The sequence below is a fragment of the Lagenorhynchus albirostris genome, chromosome 3 (assembly GCF_949774975.1).
Source record: "Lagenorhynchus albirostris chromosome 3, mLagAlb1.1, whole genome shotgun sequence".
Lineage (NCBI taxonomy): Eukaryota > Metazoa > Chordata > Mammalia > Artiodactyla > Delphinidae > Lagenorhynchus > Lagenorhynchus albirostris.
In genome coordinates, this window is record NC_083097.1 from 116,956,051 (window position 1) to 116,981,151 (window position 25,101).

At 35.5% G+C, this 25,101-nt stretch overlaps 1 protein-coding gene across 15 annotated transcripts in view; it reads left to right on the forward strand.

Annotated features, from left to right (window-relative positions):
* ANKHD1 (ankyrin repeat and KH domain containing 1) overlaps positions 1 to 25,101 on the forward strand; it is a 121,141-nt gene that overhangs the window by 38,809 nt on the left and 57,231 nt on the right. For 9 of the 15 annotated variants that reach the window (XM_060143741.1, XM_060143743.1, XM_060143747.1 and 6 more), the window contains exons 8-11: positions 4,971 to 5,208; positions 5,437 to 5,628; positions 10,073 to 10,182; positions 20,608 to 20,664. In XM_060143741.1, coding sequence (XP_059999724.1) covers positions 4,971 to 5,208; positions 5,437 to 5,628; positions 10,073 to 10,182; positions 20,608 to 20,664 — 597 coding nt within the window. Of the gene's footprint in view, positions 1 to 4,970; positions 5,209 to 5,436; positions 5,629 to 10,072; positions 10,183 to 20,607; positions 20,682 to 25,101 lie in introns of those variants that run through there. The other 6 variants (XM_060143744.1, XM_060143745.1, XM_060143753.1 and 3 more) reach the window with 2 other exon arrangements.

Genomic DNA, 25,101 nt, shown 5'->3' on the forward strand with positions numbered 1-25,101 from the left:
AGCAGTTAGAGAAAGAGAATAAAAAAACCCCAAAGTTAGCAGAAGGAAGGAAATCATAAAGATCAGATCAGAAATGAAGGAAACAATAGCAAAGATCAATAAAACTAAAACCTGGTTCTTTGAGAAGATAAACAAAATTGATAAACCATTAGCCAGACTCATGAAGAAAAAAAGGGAGAAGACTCAAATCAACAGAATTAGAAATGAAAAAGGAGAAGGAACAACTGGCACTGAAGAAATACAATGGATCATGAGAGATTACTACAAGCAACTATATGCCAATAAAATGGACAACCTGGAAGAAATGGACACATTCTTAGAAGAGTACAGCCTACTGAGACTGAACCAGGAAGAAATAAAAAATATAAACAGACCAATCACAAGCACTGAAATTGAGACTGTGATTAAAAATCTTCCAGCAAACAAAAGCCCAGGACCAGATGGCTTCACAGGCAAATTCTATCAAACATTTTGAGAAGAGCTAACACCTATCCTTCTCAAACTCTTCCAAAATATAGCAGAGGTAGGAACACTCCCAAACTCATTCTACAAGACCACCATCACCCTGATACCAAAACCAGACAAAGATGTCACAAAGGAAGAAAACTATACGCCAATATCGCTGATGAACATAGATGCAAAAATCCTCAACAAAATACTAGCGAACAGAATCCAACAGCACGTTAAAAGGATCATACACCATGATCAAGTGAGGTTTATCCCAGGAATGCAAGGATTCTTCAATATGTGCAAATCAATCAATGTGATACACCATATTAACAAACTGAAGGATAAAAACCATATGATCATCTGAATAGATGCAGAAAAAACTTTTGACAAAATTCAACACCCATTTATGATAAAAACCCTGCAGAAAGAAGGCATAGAGGGAACTTACCTTAACATAATAAAGGGCATATATGACAAACCCACAGCCAACATCATTCTCAATGGTGAAAAACTGAAACCATTTTCACTAAGATCAGGAACAAGACAAGGTTGCCCACTCTCACCACTATTAGTCAACATAGTTGAATCCAAATCGGAAAAGAAGTAAAGCTGTCACTGTTTGCAGATGACATGATACTATACATAGAGAATCCTAAAGACTCTATCAGAAAACTACTAGAGCTAATCAATGAATTTGCTAAAGTAGCAGGATACAAAATTAATGCACAAAAATCTCTTGCATTCCTATACACTAATGATGAAAAATCTGAAAGAGAAATTAAGGAAACACTCCCATTTGCCATTGCAACAAAAAGAATGAAATACCTAGGAATAAACCTACCTAAGGAGACAAAAGACCTGTATGCAGAAAACTATGAGACACTGATGAAAGAAATTAAAGATGATACAAACAGATGGAGAGATATACCATGTTCTTGGATTGGAAGAATCAACATTGTAAAAATGACTGTACTACCCAAAGCAATCTATAGATTCAATGCAATCCCTATCAAACTACCAATGGCATCTTTCACAGAACTAGAACAAAAAATTTCACAATTTGTATGGAAACACAAAAGACCCCAAATAGCCAAAGCAATCCTGAGAAAGAAAAACGGAGCTGGAGGAATCAGGCTCCCTTACTTCAGACTATACTACAAAGCTACAGTAATCCAGACAGTATGGTACTGGCACAAAAACAGAAATATAGATCAATGGAACAGGATAGAAAGCCCAGAGATAAGCCCACACACATATGGTCACCTTACCTTTGATAAAGGAGGCAAGAATATACAGTGGAGAAAAGACAGCCTCTTCAATAAGTGGTGCTGGGAAAACTGGACAGCTACATGTAAAAGAATGAAATTAGAACACTTCCTAACACCATACACAAAAATAAACCCAAAATGGATTAAAGACCTAAATGTAAGGCCAGACACTATAAAACTCTTAGAGGAAAACATAGGCAGAACACTCTATGATATAAATCACAGCAAGATCCTTTTAGACCCACCTCCTAGAGAAATGGAAATAAAAATAAACAAATGGGACCTAATGAAACTTAAAAGCTTTTGCATAGCAAAGGAAACCATAAACAAGACCAAAAGACAACCCTCAGAATGGGAGAAAATATTTGCAAATGAAGCAACTGACAAAGGATTAATCTCCAAAATTTACAAGCAGCTCATGCAGCTCAATATCAAAAAAACAAACAACCCAATCCAAAAATGGGCAGGCCTAGATAGACATTTCTCCAAAGAATATATACAGATAGCCAACAAACACATGAAAGGATGCTCAACATCACTAATCATTAGAGAAATGCAAATGAAAACTACAATGAGACATCACCTCACACCAGGCAGAATGGCCATCATAAAAAATCTGCAAACAACAAATGCTGGAGAGGGTGTGGAGAAAAGGGAACCCTCTTGCACTGTTGGTGGGAATGTAAATTGATACAGCCACTATGGAGAACAGTATGGAAGTTCCTTAAAAAACTACAAATAGAACTATCATATGACCCAGCAATCCTACTACTGGGCATATACCCTGAGAAAACCATAATTCAAAAAGAGTCATGGGGCTTCCCTGGTGGCGCAGTGGTTGGGAGTCCGCCTGCTGATGCAGGGGACACGGGTTCGTGCCCCGGTCTGGAAAGATCCCTCATGCCACGGAGCGGCTGGGCCCGTGAGCCATGGCTACTGAGCCTGTGCGTCCGGAGCCTGTGCTCCGCAACAGGAGAGGCCACAACAGTGAGAGGCCCGCGTACAGCAAAAAAAAAAAAAAAAAAAAGTCATGTATCACAGTGTTCATTGCAGCTTTGTTTACAATAGCTAGGACATGGAATCAACCTAAGTGTCCATCGACAGGTGAATGGATAAAGAAGATGTGGCACATACATACAATTGAATATTGCTCAGCCATAAAAAGAAACAAAATTGAGTTATTTGTAGTGACGTGGATGGACCTAGAGTCTGTAATACAGAGTGAAGTACGTCAGAAAGAGAAAAACAAATACCATATGCTAACACATATATATGGACTCTAAAAAAAAATTGTTCTGAAGAACCTAGGGGCAGGACAGGAATAAAGATGCAGACGTAGAGAATGGACTTGAGGACACGGGGGGGAGGAAGGGTAAGCTGGGACGAAGTGAGAGAGTGGCATGGACTTATATATACTACCAAATGTAAAATAGATAGCTAGTGGGAAGCAGCCGCATAGTACAGGGAGATCAGCTCAGTGCTTTGTGACCACGTAGAGGGGTGGGATAGGGAGGGTGGGAGGGAGAAGCAAGAGGGAGGAGATATGAGGGCATATGTATATGTATAGCTGATTCACTTTGTTATAAAGCAGAAACTGGTGCACCATTGTAAAGCAATTATACTCCAATAAAGGTGCTAAAAATATATATATATATTTTATTAAAAAAAAATGGGAGCATCTCAAATGCTCCCTTCTTTAAGTTATCATAACCCTAGCCCTAGCTTGGTTGCTGTCCAGTGCCTCCAGTTGTTTTATCTTTTTTCCCCAATTTTTATAGTTGTTTATGATAGAGAGTAAGTCCAATCCCAGCTACTGCTCAAAGGCTAAGACTAAAGTCTTAGAATTTAAAAAAATTCTAATAATGATATTAGGCCTTTAAGAGTGGATTATTCTTTTTTTAATTTCTTATTTTGTTCTTTTTTCCTTTGTTAGAAATAATATTGTTCATTAACATAAAAAATGCTTAGTACAATTCCTTTGTAAGGTATGTACTCAAGATATGTTAGCAGAGTATATAAAGACTCTTCAGAAATTAAATTCAAGCAAAACAATTTCTTGGGAGCCTAGAGAAGCTGGGCGCAATAGTAGTTCCCTGATCTGTGGGCATTCATAAACCCTTATTTTCTTTTCAATTAGAATTGTATATCAAACACCAGTAACTCAATATAGGAATTTGGTTAAAATATATTTTATTTTACATATATTTGAAGTATTAGTAAAACTAAAATTTTAATGTGAAGTCATTTGTTTTTGACATCATGTCAAAAGTGGTTACAGCTAAGTTAGTTATTTAGTTAAGTATAATGAAACTCTAGATGGATCCTGAAACCTAATATTTAATTAAGGTTTCTTTAATTAATTCTTTAGTAAAAGAATTGCCCAACCTTATAAAACCTTATTTTTGTACTCAGTCTTTACTTTTCATTAGCAATATTTGGGTCATTTTTGAAATAAAGAACAATACCATTTGTCTTTATATGCACAACAGGAGTTAAGGAGTTACATAAAATTTTGTAGCATAGAATTTGAAACTGAAGAACTGTATGTATGATGATAGAGGGATAGAATGGATACACTCCATGAGAATATTAATTGCCTTACTGTCTATGCAGATGGGCTCATGGTAAAATTATTTACAAGTGAATACGACTTACTTTTACATCTTTGTAAAATTCTTTGCCTCATTACAAGTTAGTGATGAGAAAAAATATAGGATAGGATCAGTCCACAGGGATTTACCTTGGTGACATAATCCCAAGTGGTAATGACTTCACAGAATTGTTGTGTTACTTTATGCGAAGTCTTCTTTTCTTAAATAGATCTAACACAGTTTCTACACTTAAACATGACACTTAAGTTTGAGGCTATAGCTATGTTTGACTCTGGCTGTAGTATAAACAGTAATTATTTTATTTTGAGTTACTGTTGGCTATGGATTTAACAATTTTTTGAACTTCAAAGAATGTGGAAATTCAAAATTATTTGGAGTTGTAACTGTATCTCACAAGTCTGATTCTTGTGGAAAATTTTGGGCTTGCTCAAAAGTAAGGTAAAATAATTTTAATGGACTTTTGGTAAGATAGATTTCAAAAATTGTTCAGATGGTCATGGTAATATATATGCCTCTAAGCTGCCTCTCCTTTTTTTTCCTCTTGTCTTTCCTCAATCTCTTGCTTTTCTTCTCTCGCTTAAAAAATATCAAAACAAAACAAAAATTCCTTTCTTCTTGTTTTACTTCTGAAAATCTGCAGGATGGACATGTAGAGGTGGCACGTTTGCTTTTGGATAGTGGTGCTCAAGTGAATATGCCTGCAGATTCATTTGAGTCTCCATTAACGCTAGCTGCCTGTGGAGGACACGTTGAATTGGCAGCTCTACTTATTGAGAGGGGCGCAAATCTTGAGGAAGTTAATGATGAAGGATACACTCCCTTGATGGAAGCTGCTCGGGAAGGACACGAAGAGATGGTGGCACTACTCTTAGCACAAGGTAAAATAGTTTTACTTCTTTAATTAAAAAATCGATTTCCTTTGGTTTTTTTGTGTCAGTATCCCTGAAATTTACTACAACTAAGATATTTTTTGCATTGATGATAAAATAAATTATCAACACCCTGGAAGGAACCCCAGCAGCAGAGAAAAGATAATTATCACAAATCAGAACACTTTACTCTAAGTCTTTTTTAACTAGTTTTATCTATTTTCATGCTTTCCTCAGGAGCAAATATAAATGCTCAGACAGAAGAAACCCAAGAAACTGCTCTGACGTTGGCTTGCTGTGGAGGATTTTCTGAAGTTGCAGACTTCCTGATTAAGGCAGGGGCTGACATAGAACTTGGCTGCTCCACACCTCTGATGGAGGCTTCTCAGGAGGGACACCTGGAGTTGGTTAAATATTTACTGGCTGCCGGTATGTGGCTTTAAAAACGCCTTTTAGAAAAAGACTTTTATATTGCTTTCATAACTTTAACAATTAACCATAACTTTTTCAACTTTCTACAAAAGTTGAAAGACAGCGCCATAATTTAACTCTCTTCTTAGGCTTTTAAATCTCCAAAAATGTCATTTTTTTTAAAAGGTTTCTTAGAGTTATTAATGTTTGCTTGGTGACTGTAAGGCTTCCCGTTGACCTTATCTTTCTATTGAATGTTTGTGGCTTTTGGAGGGGAGAAGTTAGTTCCTCCTAGTGTCTATTAATAAGAGGAGGTGGGGATGCCATAGAGGTTATAATTTGATACCCTTAAGCCTGTTCATTTCTTGACATTTCTGACTTCTCAAAAAAAATAAGAAAGAAAGAATGAACGAACAAGTGGGAATGTTTTTTTTGGCAGAAGTATTTAGTTTTTTGGGGTTTTTTGTTTATTTGTTTTTAAATATTTATTTATTTGGCTGCATTGGGTCTTAGTTGTGGCATGCGGGATCTTCATTTCAGCGTGAGGGATCTTTGTTGTGGTGCAGGCTCTTCGTTGCGGCATGCAGGCTTCTCTCTAGTTGTGGCACGTGGGCTCCAGAGCACGTGGGCCCAGTAGTTGTGTCACATGGGCTCTCCACTATGGCATGCGAGCTCTAGAGTACGTGGGCTTAGTTGCTCGACCAGGGATCGAACCCGCGTCCCCGCGAAAGGTGGATTCTTAACCACTGGACCACCAGGGAAGTCCCAGAAGTATTTAGTTTTAAAATAATTTGTGCTTGGGCTTCCTTGGTGGCGCAGTGGTTGAGAGTCCACCTGCCGATGCAGGGGACACGGGTTCGTGCCCCGGTCCGGGAAGATCCCGCATGCCGCAGAGCGGCTGGGCCCGTGATCCATGGCTGCTGAGCCTGCGTGTCCGGAGCCTGTGCTCCGCAACGGGAGAGACCACAACAGTGAGAGGCCCGCGTACCGCAAAAAAAAATAATAATAATAATAATAATTTGTGCTTTATATATTGTTAACCAGTGGTAAGAAGTAAGTTTTTTTTACATAGAATATTTGTAGTTTTATATAGAGCAAGTTAAGGATATATCAGAAAAAATTGATCCAGACAGATGTAAACCTTTATTTATCCTTTAGAAGTAGTATAAATTTTTTTATCCATATCTAATAAGTTGTTTAAAACTTGACATATAAAGAAATACATAAAGGAAAATGAAATATTTAGCAAAACTTTATTCATCCTTTATTGTTCATATTAATTTGATTATAGCCCAGCATCAGTTATTCCTTTGGATTATTATTGCAATAATTTCTTAATCCAGATCATTAATGGTTTGGATGATTGTTTAGATTTTGAACCAATGCACAAACCAACCATACAGGCTGACCTCTTCCTTGACTCAAATACTATTATTTGCTGTAGTTAGTAAATGTATGGGCATTATTCAGTCATTTTTCCCTCATTATTTTCTGTAACTGTCTGTGTCCCATTCAGGAGTCTTTCTTTACCGGTGCTTATCAGTCTTCATTCTCCCCACATCCCTCTAAGTAGTCAAGATATTGTTAAGAGGCTTTTAAAAGAAGGAATAAATAGGGGCTTCCCTGGTGGCGCAGTGGTGCAGTGGTTGAGAGTCCGCCTGCCGATGCAGGGGACGCGGGTTCGTGCCCCTGTCTGGGAGGATCCCACATGCCGCGGAGCGGCTGGGCCCGTGAGCCATGGCCGCTGGGCCTGCGCGTCCGGAGCCTGTGCTCCGCAACAGGAGAGGCCCGCGTACTGCAAAAAAAAAAAGAAGGAATAAATAATGTTAACTAAGAAATCAGCAGACATTCTGCTCAGCTCATGTGTTAACTCTATTAATTACCACTGGCCACTGGTATAGTAAGAAATATTACACACATTTTATAGATATAGAAACTGATGTACAGTCATGTTACATAACTTCCCTAAGCAAATCAAGCTAATAAGTGACAGGGCCAATATTCAAACTTAGAACTCCTGACATTGTTTTTTCTATTGTATCACCACTGATTCTCATATTTAGCTACTTTTGCTAATTTGAAGTAGGTAGTTTCTGGAACTGTCTCGGGGGCCTGAGAATCACTTTTTATGTGATCAGTACCTAAAACAATTTTTTCCAGATTAGAGTGTGATTTATTTACATGCATTTCTTCTCATAGTGTAGCACTAAAGAAGAATCCAACAGGTCTTTTAATACATTGCGTATACAGTTTTTTAAAAAAATTAAAAAACCTTGGGCTTCCTTGGTGGCACAGTGGTTGGGAGTCCGCCTGCCGATGCAGGGGACATGGGTTTGTGCCCCGATCCGAGAGGATCCCACATGCCGCGGAGCGGCTGGGCCCGTGGGCCATGGCCGCTGAGCCTGTGCGTCCAGAGCCTGTGCTCCGCAACAGGAGAGGCCACAACAGTGAGAGACCTGCATACTGCAAAAAAAAAAAAAAAAAAAGTAACCACAGTACCATTTCCTTACCTAAATTTTTAAAATAATAATTCCTTGGTGTCATTAAATACCCAAGCAGTTTTCATATTTTCCTGATAGTCTTATAAATGTGTATGTGTGCGTTTAATGACTTTTTTGAATTAGGATTCGAATAAGATTCATACAGTAACTCTTGATCAATACATCTCTTAAGTCCCTTTAATTTATGGGCTCTTCATCATCTTTCTTTTCTTTTTTCCCTTGCAAGTTTTGGTTGAAGACATGAAATGTTTATCCTTTAGGCTTCCCAGAGTATGGATTTTGCTAAATGCACCTCCACGATTTCATTTAACTTGTTTTTCTGTCCCTTGGATTTACTATAAGTAGTACTTAGATCTAGAGACTTGATTAAATTCGGGTATGATGTACGTTTGTTTTGTTCTGTTTTGTTTTTAAGACTACTTCATAGGTAGTATTTGTACTTTCTTCAGGAGGTGGTAACTGTCTGATTGTCTCTCTTTTTGATTATTAGATATTGATGATCATTGCTTAGATCCATTAATTCGTTAAGGGTTACAAAGTGGTAATATTCTAAACTCTATTATTCCTTCCTTGTTTATTAGCAGACATATGTCTATAAAGAGAAACTTCCCTTCATCACCTATTTGGTTACTCTTAGGTATAAATCATATAGGAACAGGAGTATAAATGTTTGATTTTCCCCCCCTTTTCTCTCCCCCGCTCACCGCAAATAATGAGGTGGACCCCTAGTATCCTTCACTGGTGACCAAGGAAGTGGTTTTTTTTGTTTTGATTTGAACATCATTTTGAACTTCTAGATTTAAACATACATGATGGCTTTTATTCTATCATAGTCCTCATTCTTTTTGATGTAAAAATTGCTGAAATATGGGACAGTTTCACTATCTTTGGTCAATAAGTTTAGCTCCTAAATCCTTTTGGTGTGACCTCATTATAGTCTGTTTCCTTGCTTTTTGATATTGCTAGGTGTTTCAGGCCCATCTTATACAGATTCTCCCCCAGTCTTGGAACCAATTATTTCTTTAAGAAGCCCTAATTTCATTTAGTAGGATATGGTACTTAGAGATCACAATCTTAGCTAGAGATGCTATTTCGGCTTGGTCTTTCATTGTCTCTAGGCCTTTTTAGTTGGTCAGAGTGAGGAAATATTTTTCTTACAGATAATAATACAACATGAATTCATGTCAGTACTTCCAATTCAGAACCATACGGTTTTACTTAACTTCAGCAATCTTTTATCTGTGTTTTCTCTCAGCCATGCCCCGAATTTCACCGACCAAAGGATTACTCATTTGATTTTTACCACAATATCCATAGAATAGAAACCAAAACTACTGTCAATATGATTTCTGAAAACTGATATTTTTGGCTTTAGCAGCCCTTTTATTTCTTAGGGTATATCTTACTGGGGATGTATAGGCAGATTTAAAAAAAAAAAAATTTATTTATTTATTTATTTTGGCTGCGTTGGGTCTTTGTTGCTGCGTGTGGGTTTTTCTCCGGTCGTGTCGGGTGGGGGCTACTCTTTGTTGTAGTGCGCGGGCTTCCCATTGCGGTAGCTTCTCTTGTTGCGGGGCACAGGCTCTAGGCACGCAGGCTTCAGTAGTTGCAGCACGCGGCTCAGTAGTTGTGGGTTGCGGGCTCTAGAGCACAGGCTCAGTCGTTGTGGTGCATGGGCTTAGTTGCTCTGCGGCATTTGGGATCTTCCCAGACCAGGGCTCAAACCCGTGTCCCCTGCATTGGCAGGCGGATTCTTAACGACTGTGCCACCAGGGAAGTCCAGATTATTGTATTTTTTAATCATTTGGTATAGTTCCTTTCTTTGTGGCTAAAAGCATTCTTCCAAAACATTTAAAGGAAAATTAGGATTCTTAAAATCTGATATTTTCATATTTAGAGTTTATGAGTTTCACCAAATTATAAAATTCACAAAGTAAATGTGTAATTTTTTTGTTTGCCAGGTGCTAACGTTCATGCTACAACAGCAACAGGAGACACAGCCTTAACCTACGCTTGTGAAAATGGACATACGGATGTTGCAGATGTTTTACTTCAAGCAGGGGCTGATTTAGTAAGATATTTTTAATTTCAAATATTTTTGTGTGAATGTTAATACTCCTTTATTTTTAACATTTAGAAAGCACTAGTAAAGAAGATCAATAGTTTGCATGCTTTGTATAAAATAACTTTTAAAAGTTTGGCTACTTGTTCTAGTTGTTGCATTTATTAAATGTATTTGAAAATAGTTTTTAAAAGGGCATACTGTTTCTTTTCCTAGGTAAAAACATTTGTTTCTTTCTTCCTCTCACCCCAGTCCCATTTGACATTCTTGAACCTTTTTAACTGCCCTTTATTAGACATACAAATTCAGTGATATGTTTGCAACATAGAATAACCTGTCAAATCACTTTGAGTGATTTCTTTTGTTTTTCTAATTAGACATTTAAAATAAAGCTACTGTCATCTTCCTAACAACATTATTACAGCATTTCATTCTTTTTCTTTTCTTTTAATATCTTCTATTTTGGCTTTTCAAAGTTTCAAATTAGATGGCAGGTTCATATGTGTAATAATCCTTACAACTATGGGAAATTATAAATAATATCCCACTTAAAGGTTTATGCTTCTTGCTGAAATGTTTGCTTTGATTAATTTTTATTTTGTGAGATTATTTTGAATGGCTTTCTAGAGTTTCTTCCAGAATTCCCTTTTGTATTTCTTAAAAATCTGTGTGAGACATGCATAATTATAAATGCTGTACAGAATCAACTTTATTAATTTCAGTTATTTAGAAAAAACTGTGCAAGTATTGTCTTTTAAACCAATTCCAATAACAGACATTCCCCCCAAAATACCTGAGAACATTGTTGGAAAATAATTATTGACTATAATAAGTATAGTGTAATTATGCTATTTATTTATCATCATTTCTACTTCTAATAAATATTGTAGTGATAAGACTAGCATTCATTCTCATTAATTAGGATCTGCCAGTTAGAATTTCTAAGAGGTGTACTTTTTTCGTTTGAAAATTATGATGGATATGTTAAGTAGATCTTAATCTTCTGCCTTCTTTCTTTATCTCATTCCTTTTTTTAGAGTTGCTTTGGGTCATCTAAAAATTAAGAATTGAAGCATTTCATCACTTGGAATAAACAGGGTAGAGCATAAAAGCTTAGATAATATAAGCAAAGTTTAATACTCTTATCCTCTGAATTCTTATCAAAATTCTTCCTTCCATTTTTCCATAGCTAAGTCACTTTCTTGACTAATTTGCTAGTTCTTCTAAAAATATTAAATAGGAAAAGAGGAATTATCTGTTAAATGCACTTTAAAGTATAGCAAAACCTTAGTGATTTTTGACAGAGTTAAAAATTTGTTATGAAATATTTTTAAATGCCCTTTAAAACAAAGGGCATTTAAAAATAGAAAACAAAATAGTTGTTTTCTATTTTTTATTTTTATAGTTTTCTGGAATTAGGTAAATTGTGATTAAAATTCCTTAGAAGAATTTCATTAAATAAGCAGATTGAAAGATTTGAATTTACCATACTGTTTTACATTCAAAATATAAGATTAAAAAATGGCTCAGATAAATATTTACCTTAAGTACAAAGGTAATACTGTTATTCTAACGTAACTGTTTTTCTCTTTTGCAAACCGTCTTTGCATTCATATACACATGTAATTATAATCATAGTATAGTACAGTTGTTTTTTATTTTCCAGAATGTGTATTCTGTCATAATCTTTTCCATTTTGCTACATATTCTGTATATTTATAACTTGTGCATAATATTCCATCAAGTTGATGAGCCATAGTCATTCACTTATTATTGAACTTTTGACTTGCTTTTTATTTTTCACTGTTGTAAATACTGCTAGATTTAATAATTTCATGTGCATAACATTTTTCTCCTTTTGAATTATTTTATATATTAATTTTTCACTTTAAAAATGTATTCCTATTTTATGCTTTTGCTATCTGTGGAGAGATATTTCAATTTTAATATTAGTTATTTTCCTGATTGTAAAAAGCAGTTCTTGTTCTTTATAGAAAATGTGGAAAGTACGGAAAAGCATAGTAAGTTTGATATTTAAAACCTATAAATAATTTCAGCTTTACTATAAGCCATAAGCAGGAAACAAAAGACCTAGTGAAAAACAAGAAGTAAGTAAAGCAGGCAGATCAGTCCCTGAGTCCTGAGGAAGAAAATGACTGATAATTCTTGCTAGCTGGACCTAAAAAGACAGTAGCACCTTTCTTGTCCTTCATTCTTTTCTGTCACCTCCTAGTATCTGTTTAGGACTGTAGTAATTTCCTCCAGTGGTTTGGAATTGGAAGACTACGCTCCCATTGCGTGGAGTGGAGATGTATTCCATTTCTGGCATCCCATAGATGTATTCTTGATGTCTAGGTTTGGTAGTTCTTTAAGTTAAATTGTTTGTTTGTTTGTTTTCGTGGGCTAGCTGAGAACCTTCATTTGGGGGGGAACTATTTTTACCTTCGGTTTTAAATAAGAACGCACAAGTCAACCTTTGAAACACAATCTGGACCATGCTTTGTTAGATTTTTAGAGCTTAACTTTTGCCACAATTTAAGGCTGTTATTATATATTTTTTAAAGAGTTTAAAAGTTGTTGTCTCTCATTTTTAAAAATATTCTGTAGAATCAGTTAGGATATTAATTACAATTTTATAAAAATGTAATGCAACAATTTGGATTGCTTATATTGTTTCCTGAGATGAAACTGAGAGGTTTTAAGACTTTTCATTCTACATGTGTAGTAGGTATAGTTTAGAACTTAGTTTTAAAGGAAATCTAGACAGTTTCTTATTTAATGCTTTTTTTAAAATCCACAACCAGAACTGTTAGTATACTTGAGCATTTTCAGGTAGATCCTCAAAATATGTGTATGTTCTCATTTGAAACTTAGTTATTTGAAATTTTATTTTTTCTTGTTTTAAAAATATTTAAAATGAAAAAATATTAGATATTTCCAGTAAAAAAAAACCCTAAATATTTATCATATTTAGAAGGTTATGTATTGATATGTAACTTGTCTACCTTTGTAATAATTGCATAAATTTGAATAATCCATTATTAAAAACCTTTGGACTAGATTAGTTTTCTTAAATAAGCCACTTAAAATGTTCCTTTTGGAAATCAAAAATTAAATGAAATAAAAAATTGTCCATTAATTCCAGAGTTCTTTTTGAAAATTCTCCCTATTTAACATGCAAAATCATTTTAACTACTGAATAAGCAGAGAGCCTTGAACAAGTCACCTAATCCATGTCTTCCATATAGTTGTACTTCTTGTTACCACTGTAATGGGAATCATTATATATTGAAATAAAGATTATTCCTTTATGTACTTTCTTTCTCTGCATAGCATCTTTTGTTTATTGGGCCCAAATTAGTATTTAGTATTTGGTGTGATTACAGGTATAATATGATGTAAACCCATCGTAAGAAAGTTTGTATTAAAACACATTAGCATTCTGTAGTATACTTAAAATCTAAAAGAAATTTAAAAAAAAAATAAATAAACCAGCCTTTGGAAACTAATCTTATTTCTCTGTAAAGGAATATACTATGTATCCTTACAAATTTGTTATTGAACTGCTTGACCAGAAATAACCAATAAACACCATTTAAAAATCGAAGTTGAGTGACTCCCCTGGTGGTCCAGTGGTTAAAACTCCACACTTCCGCTGCAGGGGGCATGGGTTCAATCCCTGGTCCAGGAACTAAGATCCCATATGCTGTGAGGCACAGCCAAAAATAATAATAAATAAAAATAAAATTGACATCTGCAATATTAAAAAAAATGAAAACTGAAGTTGATTCAGTTCCATTGTCTTTGAGTCACTGTCCTGGTGTCCTGTATAATTATTACTTTAGGCTGTTCTCCCCATTTACTGGTCTTTAGACCAAACGGCAGAGTTTTAATATTTCATTCTTATTTGTATCTTGATAGCTTACTTCAGCTAAAGCATTTATATGGCTTGATTTCCTTTACCACAGTCCTCTAGCCCCCTCTTTACTATTACTTTTATGTTCAAGGTGGAGAATTTGCATAGTTAACTATTCAACAGTATAACTTGGAATGTAAAACCCTACTCTGCTTCTTTCTTTTTTTCTCTTGCTTGCTTTTAATTTTGGCTTACTTTGTTGTCTGTGTTTTCCTGGCTTCCATGCCCAACCATGTTATTGTTATAGAGATGATCCATCTCTATGAAAGATGACTGCATCAGGTCAGAGTTTCCAAACGCCCTAATGATAGGATGTTTAGGTGGCAACAGTGTTGGTTAACATGTCAGTGTTGTTTTGTTTTTCTGTTTTTTATATATATATATATATATATATATATATATATATATATATATATCTAGTAGGAGTTTTTGTTGTTTTTTATTTTGTTTTATTTTTTTCTTCCAGGTTTATTAAGATATAATTGCCATACAATACTGTATAAGTTTAACTTGTGATAATCACAATAAATTTAGGAACCTCTTTCATCTCATACACAAAATTAAAGAAATAGAAAAAAAATTTATTCCTTGTCATGAGATCTATTAGGATTTGCTCTCAACAACTTTCATATATAACATACAGCAGTATTAATTATATGTATCATGTTGTATAATACATCCCTAGTACTTACTTATAACTTGAAGTTTGTACAGAGTTGCTTTGATTTGGTGGTGTTTCTGATTTTCAAACCATTTGTAAAGATGATGGAATCTTTCTCTTTTCATCATGGCATGTTAATTTCAGCACTAAAACGTTGATACATTTGTTGAGATAAAAGAAATATTTGTGGAACTTCCTTCACATGTATTTGCCAACAAAGCTAAGGTTGGAAAGGGAGAGTGATATATAAATCCCGTAAATTAGTATTCCTTCCTTCTCTACAGCTCCTTGGCCTTTCATGTCTAGAAGAGGAACTCAAGTAGTATTTCCCATAATAAACAACTGACATAGATATTAGAGAAGGTAAATATATTTTAGTTGTGTTCACATAAAGATTTTTTATGACCCACTTTAGCATGTTACAGGCCTTCATTGCTATTTGAAAGTAAATCTACTAAAAGGAAGAAATACCTGTGGAAGGCATCCTGTAATCCTGTATCTGAATGGAGGGCTAATGAGTGACAAAGGCTACACTTAGTTATTTAGAAAGAATTCAACATTAGAGATGCTACTGAGCATTAGACAAGACACTGGAATTTTGATCACAGCCAGCAGATCACTGATCTATAAGTAAATAGTTGCCTCAATATTCTCATCTGTAAAATAAAATCTAGTGTTATTTTCTGGACTATTTTACCCAAGTCCTGTAAATATTCTTTCTTCGGCTATGCTGGGTGTCCTAGGGCAAATCACTTAGATTCCCTAGCCTTCTTTTGTGTTTCTTTCTCATCTCCCCCCTTTCCTTTATTTTATGAGGGGTTTGGATCAGAAGATCTTTAATGACGTGGCTTAAGAAATCTAATTTTATGATTTTTAAAGAACAGGTTAACTAGCTACCTTTTTGGAGGTATCAGATGGACTAGATGAGTACTTAGCCCAAGAATGTGTGAAGTGCTATGGGATCCTTGAAGAAAATGAAATTTTAAGGTGTGAGTCATAATTAATAATAATGATGTGTTACACAAATTATCCTCTCTCTTAAAATCTTTGGGTATATTAAATATATCTTAAATTACTTAATTTTGGGCATTATTTATAATTAATAATTAGCAAATTTAGCTTACTATAAAATATTTTAATAGATAAAAGTTACTAATCCCTAGAAAACACAGTAATGTGGTAAGGCCATCCCAGTAAAGAATAATTTGGCATTATAACGCTAAATCATTATCTCTCCCACCCTATCTTTTCACTATCAGTATTTTATCCTACTTAAATACTGTCAAAGAAGTAGGAAAAGTTTCCTTAACATGGATTTTTATTGTAAGTAAACTATTTTCTTAAGAATAAAATCTCTCCAGTTATCTTTGGAGTTGTTCAATTATGAATTTATTCTTCTTTTCCTTTGGTTAAACTTTATTTTGAGTAGCAGAATAAACTTTTGTTACATCCTCTTCTTCTCATCTTATATGCCTTCAAACTTTTCAAAATTTCCTTTCTTTAGGATTGTTTTTTCAGCTTTGGCTTTCAAGTATGCATAGGTATTTTTTGCCCAGTGAGAGACAAGGAATTTAGAAATACCGTTTTACTTTGAGATGTTAGCCACCTTGAAAATAGGGGTGGAAGATGGAGAGGTTTTTCCAAGGACAAGATAGGACATGGATTCTTTCTTTAAGCTCATAATAAATCTGCTTTAGATGCAGTAGATCAAAGAAAATAAATAGAACCAACCTAAAGAAGTGTGGTGGGCACACAGTGTTGCTAATTCTGGGTCTTTGCCATATTGAGTAATAGTTGGTCCTATGCAAATCAGTTATTTTTATTTTTATTTTTTTTGCGGTACGTGGGCCTCTCACTGTTGTGGCCTCTCCCGTTGCGGAGCACAGGCTCCGGACACGCAGGCTTAGTGGCCATGGCTCACGGGCCCAGCTGCTCCACTGCACGTGGGATCTTCCCGGACCGGGGCACAAACCCGTGTCCCCTGCATGAGCAGGCGGACTCTCAATCACTGCGCCACCAGGGAAACCCGATCATAACTTTTAAAGGTTTATTATTTTTAATGTTGGAATGAAAATCGAAGCACTTCTGCACTGAGTAAATTGCGCCCCTTGAATATGTTGTACTGGTCTATCACTGATTTTCCTCCCTAACCATGAAGTAAGCTCTTTGACCCTTGTTGCTTTTCTTAGACTGTGTTCTAGCCAAATGAACTTTGGGGGGCGTTTTCCTAGAATAGTTGAGCTAGTGGAAACTGGGTGATTTGGACATGGATACATTAGCACCCTCCGGTTCTTAATCCTGGAAATTAGATTTGATATGGACTTACCTTAAAAGAAACAAAAATTTTGAAGGATCAGTTTGTTATCTATATTAAATCTTAGGAAATAGAGGATTTCTATTTCTTTTCTATATCCTCTTTTGTAAGATTTTTTTTTTAATTTAAGCAATATGTTGTGTGTCTTTCTAAACATTTCTATACACTCAAGCATATATATATTGTGTATGTGGGCTATATGTCTTTTTTATATGAATAGATTTGTTACCACATATACTGTTCTGAAACTTTTTTCTTTTTAATATAATATTTTTCTGTCAATTCCTAAGATTTCTCATTCTTTTTCACAGGTACCCAGTGTTCTATATAATTTATTAACCATTTATTTATTCATAAACATCTGGGTTATTATAATTTTTAAAGATTACAAATGGTACTGTACTAAATATTGTTATGCAGATTTATGTATTTTTGCTACTTTTGTGAATATATCTATAGGGATAAATTCCTAGAAGTGAAATTGCCAGTTTTCAGAGGGTCCACATCTAAAAGTTTGATAGCTGCTGCGAAACTGTACAAAAATGCTGAACTAGTCTATACTTCTACTAACAATTGAGGTCTCCTGATTCTTATATTCTCATTAACATGGGTTAGATTTCCCCTTCCTTCCTTCCTTCCTTCCTCCCTCCCTCCCTCCCTCCCTCCCTCCCTCCCTTCCTCCCTCCCTTCCCTTTCCTTCTTCCTTCCTTCCATTTTTTATGGTTTAATTTTCTAATCTCTGATCATAGTCCCCATGTTTCTTTTATCTAAAAAAATCCCTGTGCTCCAGGTAGCCCTATGAGCTGCTCACTAATTGCTGAACTAATTGTTGAACTATATAAAACACAGGTATAAAGTTACTTCCTGGAAAAGTATTTATTCAGACATCATTTACAAATGGAAATTTTGAAATATTTTGTTAATTTCTTTTAAAAAACTGATTTTTAAAAAATCAAATATTTAGACAATGTTTATTGACTCCATTCTGAAGAGGAGATTAATGTGTCTTCCACCATAGGATTTTCATGAGTTATTTTATTATTACATTGTCATGATTTTATAACATTTACATTCTGTTTTATGACCCTATTATTTCTCAAAGTTGTTTAACTGTATATTTAGGTGGATTCAGTGTTTACCTTACTAGTCTTTCATATTATGTAGACTCTGAATTCCTGATTTCCTGAACTTGACTCACCTTTTGGCTGGCTGATACTGGTATTTTGTTTTGAATTTACTTTCCTCAACCAAAAAAGAGTTCACAGGTGCCTGCATTTTTGATATTACTTTATGTTGTATTTATAAATGAATGTAGCCAAATATAAAATTAATGAATCACTTGTTTTTTCCCCTCAAAATTCTAAGCCCTCTATTCTACTGTCTTCTGGTATTAAATATTGCCAAAGCCTGCTAGAATATTCCCCATTATATGTAAGTGATTTCCTTTCTGCCCGGATTATCATAAGATTCTTTCATTATACTTAAACCTCTGTGATTTCGCCAGGATGTGTCTTGGTGTTTATTATTTTATAACAGTTTTTCCTGGAAAACCGTGAGTGCTTTCTATTTAAAGATTTTAGTTCATCCTCTCTCCCCTCTCCTTTTCTTTCTCCTAATCATCCTTCTCCAGTTTTTTTCTATTACAGCCTTGAATACTTCTTTTTCTGTTCTGTTTTCTTCTAGAACATTTATTATCCACATATTGAATCTCCCTTATTATCTTTATGTCTGATTCTTTTCATTTCTTTGTCCTTTTCCTCTGTATTGTTTCTTTCTTAAGTCCATCCACCAGGTCACTATTTTTTCTGTATACTTGTTGCTGCTTCTAATGTGGTTTTCATGGTTTCATCATTACTTAGTATCTTCTGCTCTTCCAACTCACTTTTTTCCCCTGATAAATTTATTTATTTATTTATTTTTGGCTGCGTTGGGTCTTCATTGCTGCGCACGGGCTTTTCTCTAGTTGCAGCGAGCGGGGGCTACTCTTTGTTGAAATGCGCGGGCTTCTCATTGCGGTGGCTTCTCTTGTTGTGGAGCACAGGCTCTAGGTGTGCGGACTTTAGTAGTTGTGGCACGTGGGCTCAGTAGTTGTGGCTCATGGGCTCTAGAGTGCGGGCTCAGTAGTTGTGGCACACGGGCTTAGTTCCTCCGTGGCATGTGGGATCTTCCTGGACCAGGGTTCGAACGTGTGTCCCCTGCATTGGCAGGCAGATTCCTAACCACTGCGCCACCAGGGAAGTCCCCCAACTCACTTCTTTTTTTTTTTTAATTTATTTATTTTTGGCTGTGTTGGATCTTCATTGCAGTGCACAGGCTTCTTATTGTGGTGGCTTCTCTTGTTGCAGAGCACAGGCTCTAGGTGTATGGGCTTCAGTAGTTGCGGCTCGCGGGCTCAGTAGTTGTGGCACACGGGCATACTTGCTTCATGGCATGTAGGATCTTCCTGGAGCAGGGCTCGAACCCATGTCCCCTGCATTGGCAGGCAGACTGTTAACCACTGTGCCACCAGGGAAGTACCCCCAACTCCCTTTTAAGTTTCCTCTTGCTGTTATATCACTTTGTTCCACTAGTTAAAGCGTTCATATTCTCTTTAATATTTTTGAAAGTACAAGGGAACATTTGACTAAAATTTTGTTTCCATTTTTGTAGGAACTTCTTAATAGGTTCTGTGTTGGATACTTTGTGCTTATTTATTCTTATTTGAATGGAGCTTGTCTTTGTTGAAAATCATATGGGGTTGAGGAAGGGAGAAGTGAACTTTAACAGTCAGCTTGTTCAAATCATAGAGTTGACTCAGAATACTTTCTCACCAAATCTCTACCTTAGGAGCATGCATCCCCTTAGGGTAAGCATATCATCCAGGGTAGGAGGTAGGAGTGACTTAGGCTGAAGCCTTCTCTAGGCCACATTTCTTTTATTTGGAGATATAGTTGATCCTGGTCAGTGATTGCAATTCTTATTACTGTTTCTTCAACCATCTCCCTGTCTCATCTTTGAGTACTTTCTCCCTGTCTGGAGACTAGATCTAGATAAAATACAGATATTCCATCTCTCAAGTTCTTTCAAGTCTCCTGTTTTAGTTGAAAAGTGTGAGCACTAAGTGCATTTATAATGGGGGGAGGAGGTACTACAGAACTATTTAATCTCTTACAGTATTTTTCCTACTTTTATCTCTCAGCTTCTGATATTCGCAAATCTTTTGATTTAATTATTTTCCTTGGTTAGATATTAAGATACTGCTCTATTTTCTGTGGTTTTAGTTGTATTTGGAGATAAAGACATGAGTTCAAAAACTTTAGCAGAATTAGGTCTGCGTATGTTAAGGTTTATATTGAAGTTATATTGGTAGAGAACCATATTATCGTACTTAAAAATCATACTCTGTTCATGAGATTATGGTCTCTACAGATGAGAATCTTTTTAGTTGAAGATCCTGAGTTAATAAAGCCCAGCACCTGAAGTACTGGTCACAAGGTCTTCATGGCCAAATGTGATTTTCGTTTTTGGAATAAGATCCGTGAGTTCTTCTTTTTCCTTTCACAGGACAAGCAGGAGGACATGAAGACTATTTTGGAGGGCATAGATCCGGCCAAGCATCAGGTGAGGGTGGCCTTTGATGCTTGTAAGCTACTACATAAAGAATAGATGATGTAGGTAACCAGAGCTCTAGATATCTGAATTCCAGTCAAGAAGTTCCAGGACCCTGTTGGGTGACAAAGGAAATCCTCTTTGATTGAAAAAGATTATGAAATTCCAATAAGAAGAGATTTACATTACTAGTGGTTTGCCTCCTTAGTATTCTTTTTATGTGGTATTCCTAAAAAAAAAAAAACTCTTAGGTTAAAATAGATTTTCTTATTCATTCTCCCTTATTGAGAGAGTTAAGATAACCCAGAGAGAAAGTCTCAGTCATAAAGCCCTTTGTATTCAACTTTGTTCAACAAAAATCTGAAACTCAGATTTAGGGTGATATATTGGATTTTTTTCTATATAATCCTTAAAGAAACAACAACAACAAAACATTTTAGTGAAAAATTTACTATATTGCTCATGCCCTAATTTCTATAAAATTAAAATTTTCTTCTTAAAATCCTCTCGTGTAACCTCGTTCTAAGATTGTCTTTTAAGAAGGTGAATACTTGTTGATAAACAAACATTTCTTTTGAAAAAAAATGTGTGGAATTTGTGCCTGATGCTTTTAAAAGTCAAGCAAATTTAATATCCATTGTAATCCAGAGAGATTTGTTTATACTCAGGAGCAGTGCTTAATTTTTAAATTAGGAATAAGTTGTGATTGCTTCACAATTAATTTAGGCCATCTAAAATAAATTTTTCAGTGTCAAGCCACTCTTAACCATAATGCTTATTAAGTATCTTTTTTATTGGCTTTTGGAATGAGAAGTTGTTATATATTCATTCTATTTTGAAGAAAGTAAATAAATTTCTTTCACAAAATACTATGTGAAAATGTAAACTTTTACTCAGTTTATATAATAGCTGTGGCTCCTATCAAGAATGTAAAGCTGAGTGTTAGTTCAGATAAAGTTATTTTTTTCTCCCTGGACTTGTTAAAGAAAATGTGATTTTAAATCTGTCTGTCTAGCTGTAAGTCTCAAGACTTGGGATACTTTTTAAAATTGAGGTTTGCAGCCCCACTTTTAGAGGTTCAGATTCAGCAGATCTGAAATGGGGAGTCTGCATTTTAAATGATATCCCAGGAGATTCTCATAAGTCCTCTATATTCCACACTTTGAGACATTGCTAGAGTCTGTAGATTATTCTGCATCGTTGCTGAGTTCTGTTCTTTTCCAGTCTTTGCTTTATTATCATTCTTCCTTCATCCAAACTGAGTAAGCTTGGTTTTTGTCTTTGTTACTTGTGGTTTTTAGAAACTGAGCTAAACACAAACCCTAAAACGGTGCCTCTTAATCTTTTTCCATCTCAGTTCTGCTGAGGGATATGAATCTGATCAGTAACAGATCACTAAGTTAATGATTAATATACAGTGGTGGGTTGGAAGAACATATCCCCTAGGGGAGAGTGTAAGAATCCTTTAGTACATATATAGTATAAAGCAGTCTCCCTCTCCTCTCCTCTGATTCTGGTCCTTCCCCCTAGACAGTGTCCTCCTTCAACTGCAAGAAACACCGGCTCTGTGATATAGTTACAATCTTTGATATATACCTTGGTTGCCCAGGACTGTGGTTTTAAAGGAAATCAAATTATTTTAAAGAAAAAAAGCCTAAATCTAAAATTAAATTTTGTTATCTAAAGCCAAATAGAAAAAAAATGCACCTTTTTTCTCATAATGCTTATGCATCGGAACCAGAACTTTGCAGTGCATTTTTTATGGACAAGATTTTAGCAGGCTCATGAGCTCTGATTATCCACTTATAAATATGTTTCAACTGTTGATTAGTTTACCTTAATAAACTAAATAGGACCTCCCACTTTTTAAATAACTTTTTATTAAGGAGTAGCGTATATACATATTCTAAAACTTTACTACTTAAAGCTGGAAAACTTTTATCAATTTTTTATTGATTCTTAAAACTATCTGTGCAATACACAAAACTCCTAATATACTTTTTTTTTTAAAGGCCAAGTTCTTTCTTTCTAGGTTATTGTATGTTGAATGAGTTCTATCTCAAAGTTGTTTAAATATAAGTGACAAATGACTTCCAGTCAAGAAAGTAAAGTCACTGTTAGTATATTTTGAAACCTCTCTGCTCTCTATCATTCAAGTACATAGATCTAATAAATAAAATATGGGAGAAAAACAAACTAAACTAAAAATATATAGCTATACTCAGAAACAAGACCAACGAACTCTGTGGACTAGAAATGGACCCTGGATCCACAGCTGAAGCTGTAGGCCCAAGGAGAATTAAACCTAAAAAAGAATGGACGCTGGGGGCTGGAATTTCATCATCTTTAAGGGAATAGGGACTGAATGCATCTCACATGGAACTGGCCAATAGGTACAGTCTTATTGCCCAGCCTATGAAGCAGCATGGAAAAAAAACTCCAAGCAACTGCCCAGAGTTGCAGTCAGAAATTAGCAAATTGTTCTTCATAGAGAGAAGATGCAAAGACAACATTGTAACTAAGAACTTGGAGGGCATCATTATTTGATTTAGTGAGAAGAACAGAAATAACTTCATGGGATAAGAAGCTTAAGTTGCCAAAGAAAGAGCTGCTTCTGAAATGGGCCAGACTGAGGTAACTTTCAGACCATCTAATGAGAAGAGATAAGTTTGTGGATGGAAATAAAAGAAAAAAAACAACTCCCATGCAAAATGAGCTTTATCAAATAAAAAAATTATAAAGCTCAGGAGCAAATCTACATGAAGAGAGATAGTCAAAATGCAAGCAAACAAAAAGCAGCAGCACAGGAGAGTACAGGCCCAAGGAAATTGAAATAAAAGACTTGAATCAAAGATTTTAAGCATGCTTATTTTAAACTATGAACAATAGCCATAAAACAATGTGAGGCAATGAAACAAAAGCTGATGATTATGAATTAAGAACAGATAGATACGAAATAAAACAAACTTTCAGGAGAAAAAATTGTAGAAATAAAAACTAAATATATAGGATAAACAATATATTGGACAGTTGAATAAAGAATTAATGAATCAGGGCTTCCCTGGTGGCGCAGTGGTTGAGAGTCCGCCTGCCGATGCAGGGGACATGGGTTCGTGCCCCGGTCCGGGAAGATCCCACATGCCGCGGAGTGGCGGGGCCCGTGAGCCATGGCTGCTGAGCCTGTGCGTCCGGAGCCTGTGCTCTGCAATGGGAGAGGCCACAGCAGTGAGAGGCCCGCGTACCGCAAAAAAAAAGAAAGAAAAAATAATTAATGAATCAAATGATAAAATAGATAATATAGCACAAAGGTAAAGAGATGGAAAATATGAAAGAGAAATTGAGAGGCCATATATATATTTGACTATATATATATATATATATGAAGTTCCTGAAAGAGAGGCTAGAAATAGAAGGCAGAGGCAATGCTTGAAGAGATAATGATGGAGAATTTTCTAGAACTGAAGCCTGACATGAATCCTTGATTGAAAAATAATTGCTAAGCAGAACAAATGAAACTGCAGAATTTTAAGGATAAAGAAAAATCCTAAAAGCTATTGGAGGAAAAATGAATTATTCTCAAAGGAACAACAATTAAATTTTTGATGGTAGATTCTCATCAACAAAAATAATCACAGAAAACAATGGAGAGTAATATTCTCAAAATACCATAAGAGGGACTCCCCTGGAGGCACAGTGGTTAAGGATCCACCTGCCAACACAGGGGACACGGGTTTGAGCCCTGGTCCGGGAAGATCCAACATGTTGCGGAGCAACTAAGTCCATGTGCCACAACTACTGAGCCTGTGCTCTAGAGCCTGCGTGCCACAACTACTGAAGCCCGTTCACCTAGAGCCCGTGCTCCGCAACAATCGAAGCCACCACAATGAGAAGCCTGCACACCGCAACGCAGGGTAGCCCCGCTCGCCGCAACTAGAGAAAAAGCCTGTACGCAGCAACGAAGACCCAACGCAGCCCCCCCCACAAAAAAAAACCAGAAGAAAATAACACAATATAGAATTCTATACTCAACTAACATTCCAAAGAAGGAAAAATAAGCATATTTTCAGATCTACAAAGAATAAAAGTTTACCACCTCAGACCCTTGCCAAAAGAACTACTAAAAGTTATGTACGTCAATAAGGAGAAAAAGAACCCTGGAGGAAGGCGTGGGATGCAGGAAGCTACGGTAAGCACAGAAATTGGTAAACTATAAATACGAATTTGTGAATATAAAACCTAAATTTTTATGCTTAAAACCAAAATAGTACTAAAAATCTAGACAGCAGTAGTATGAAATTCAGCAGGATATGTTAGAAAGTTCAAAAGCCATTCTAGAATCCTTGCATTGTTTAGGAGTGAAGAATCAGGTACTAAATAACTTTAAAGATTCTTTTTTACAAAAATATATTATTAATCAGAACAAATATAAACCTACTGAACTTAATTGTT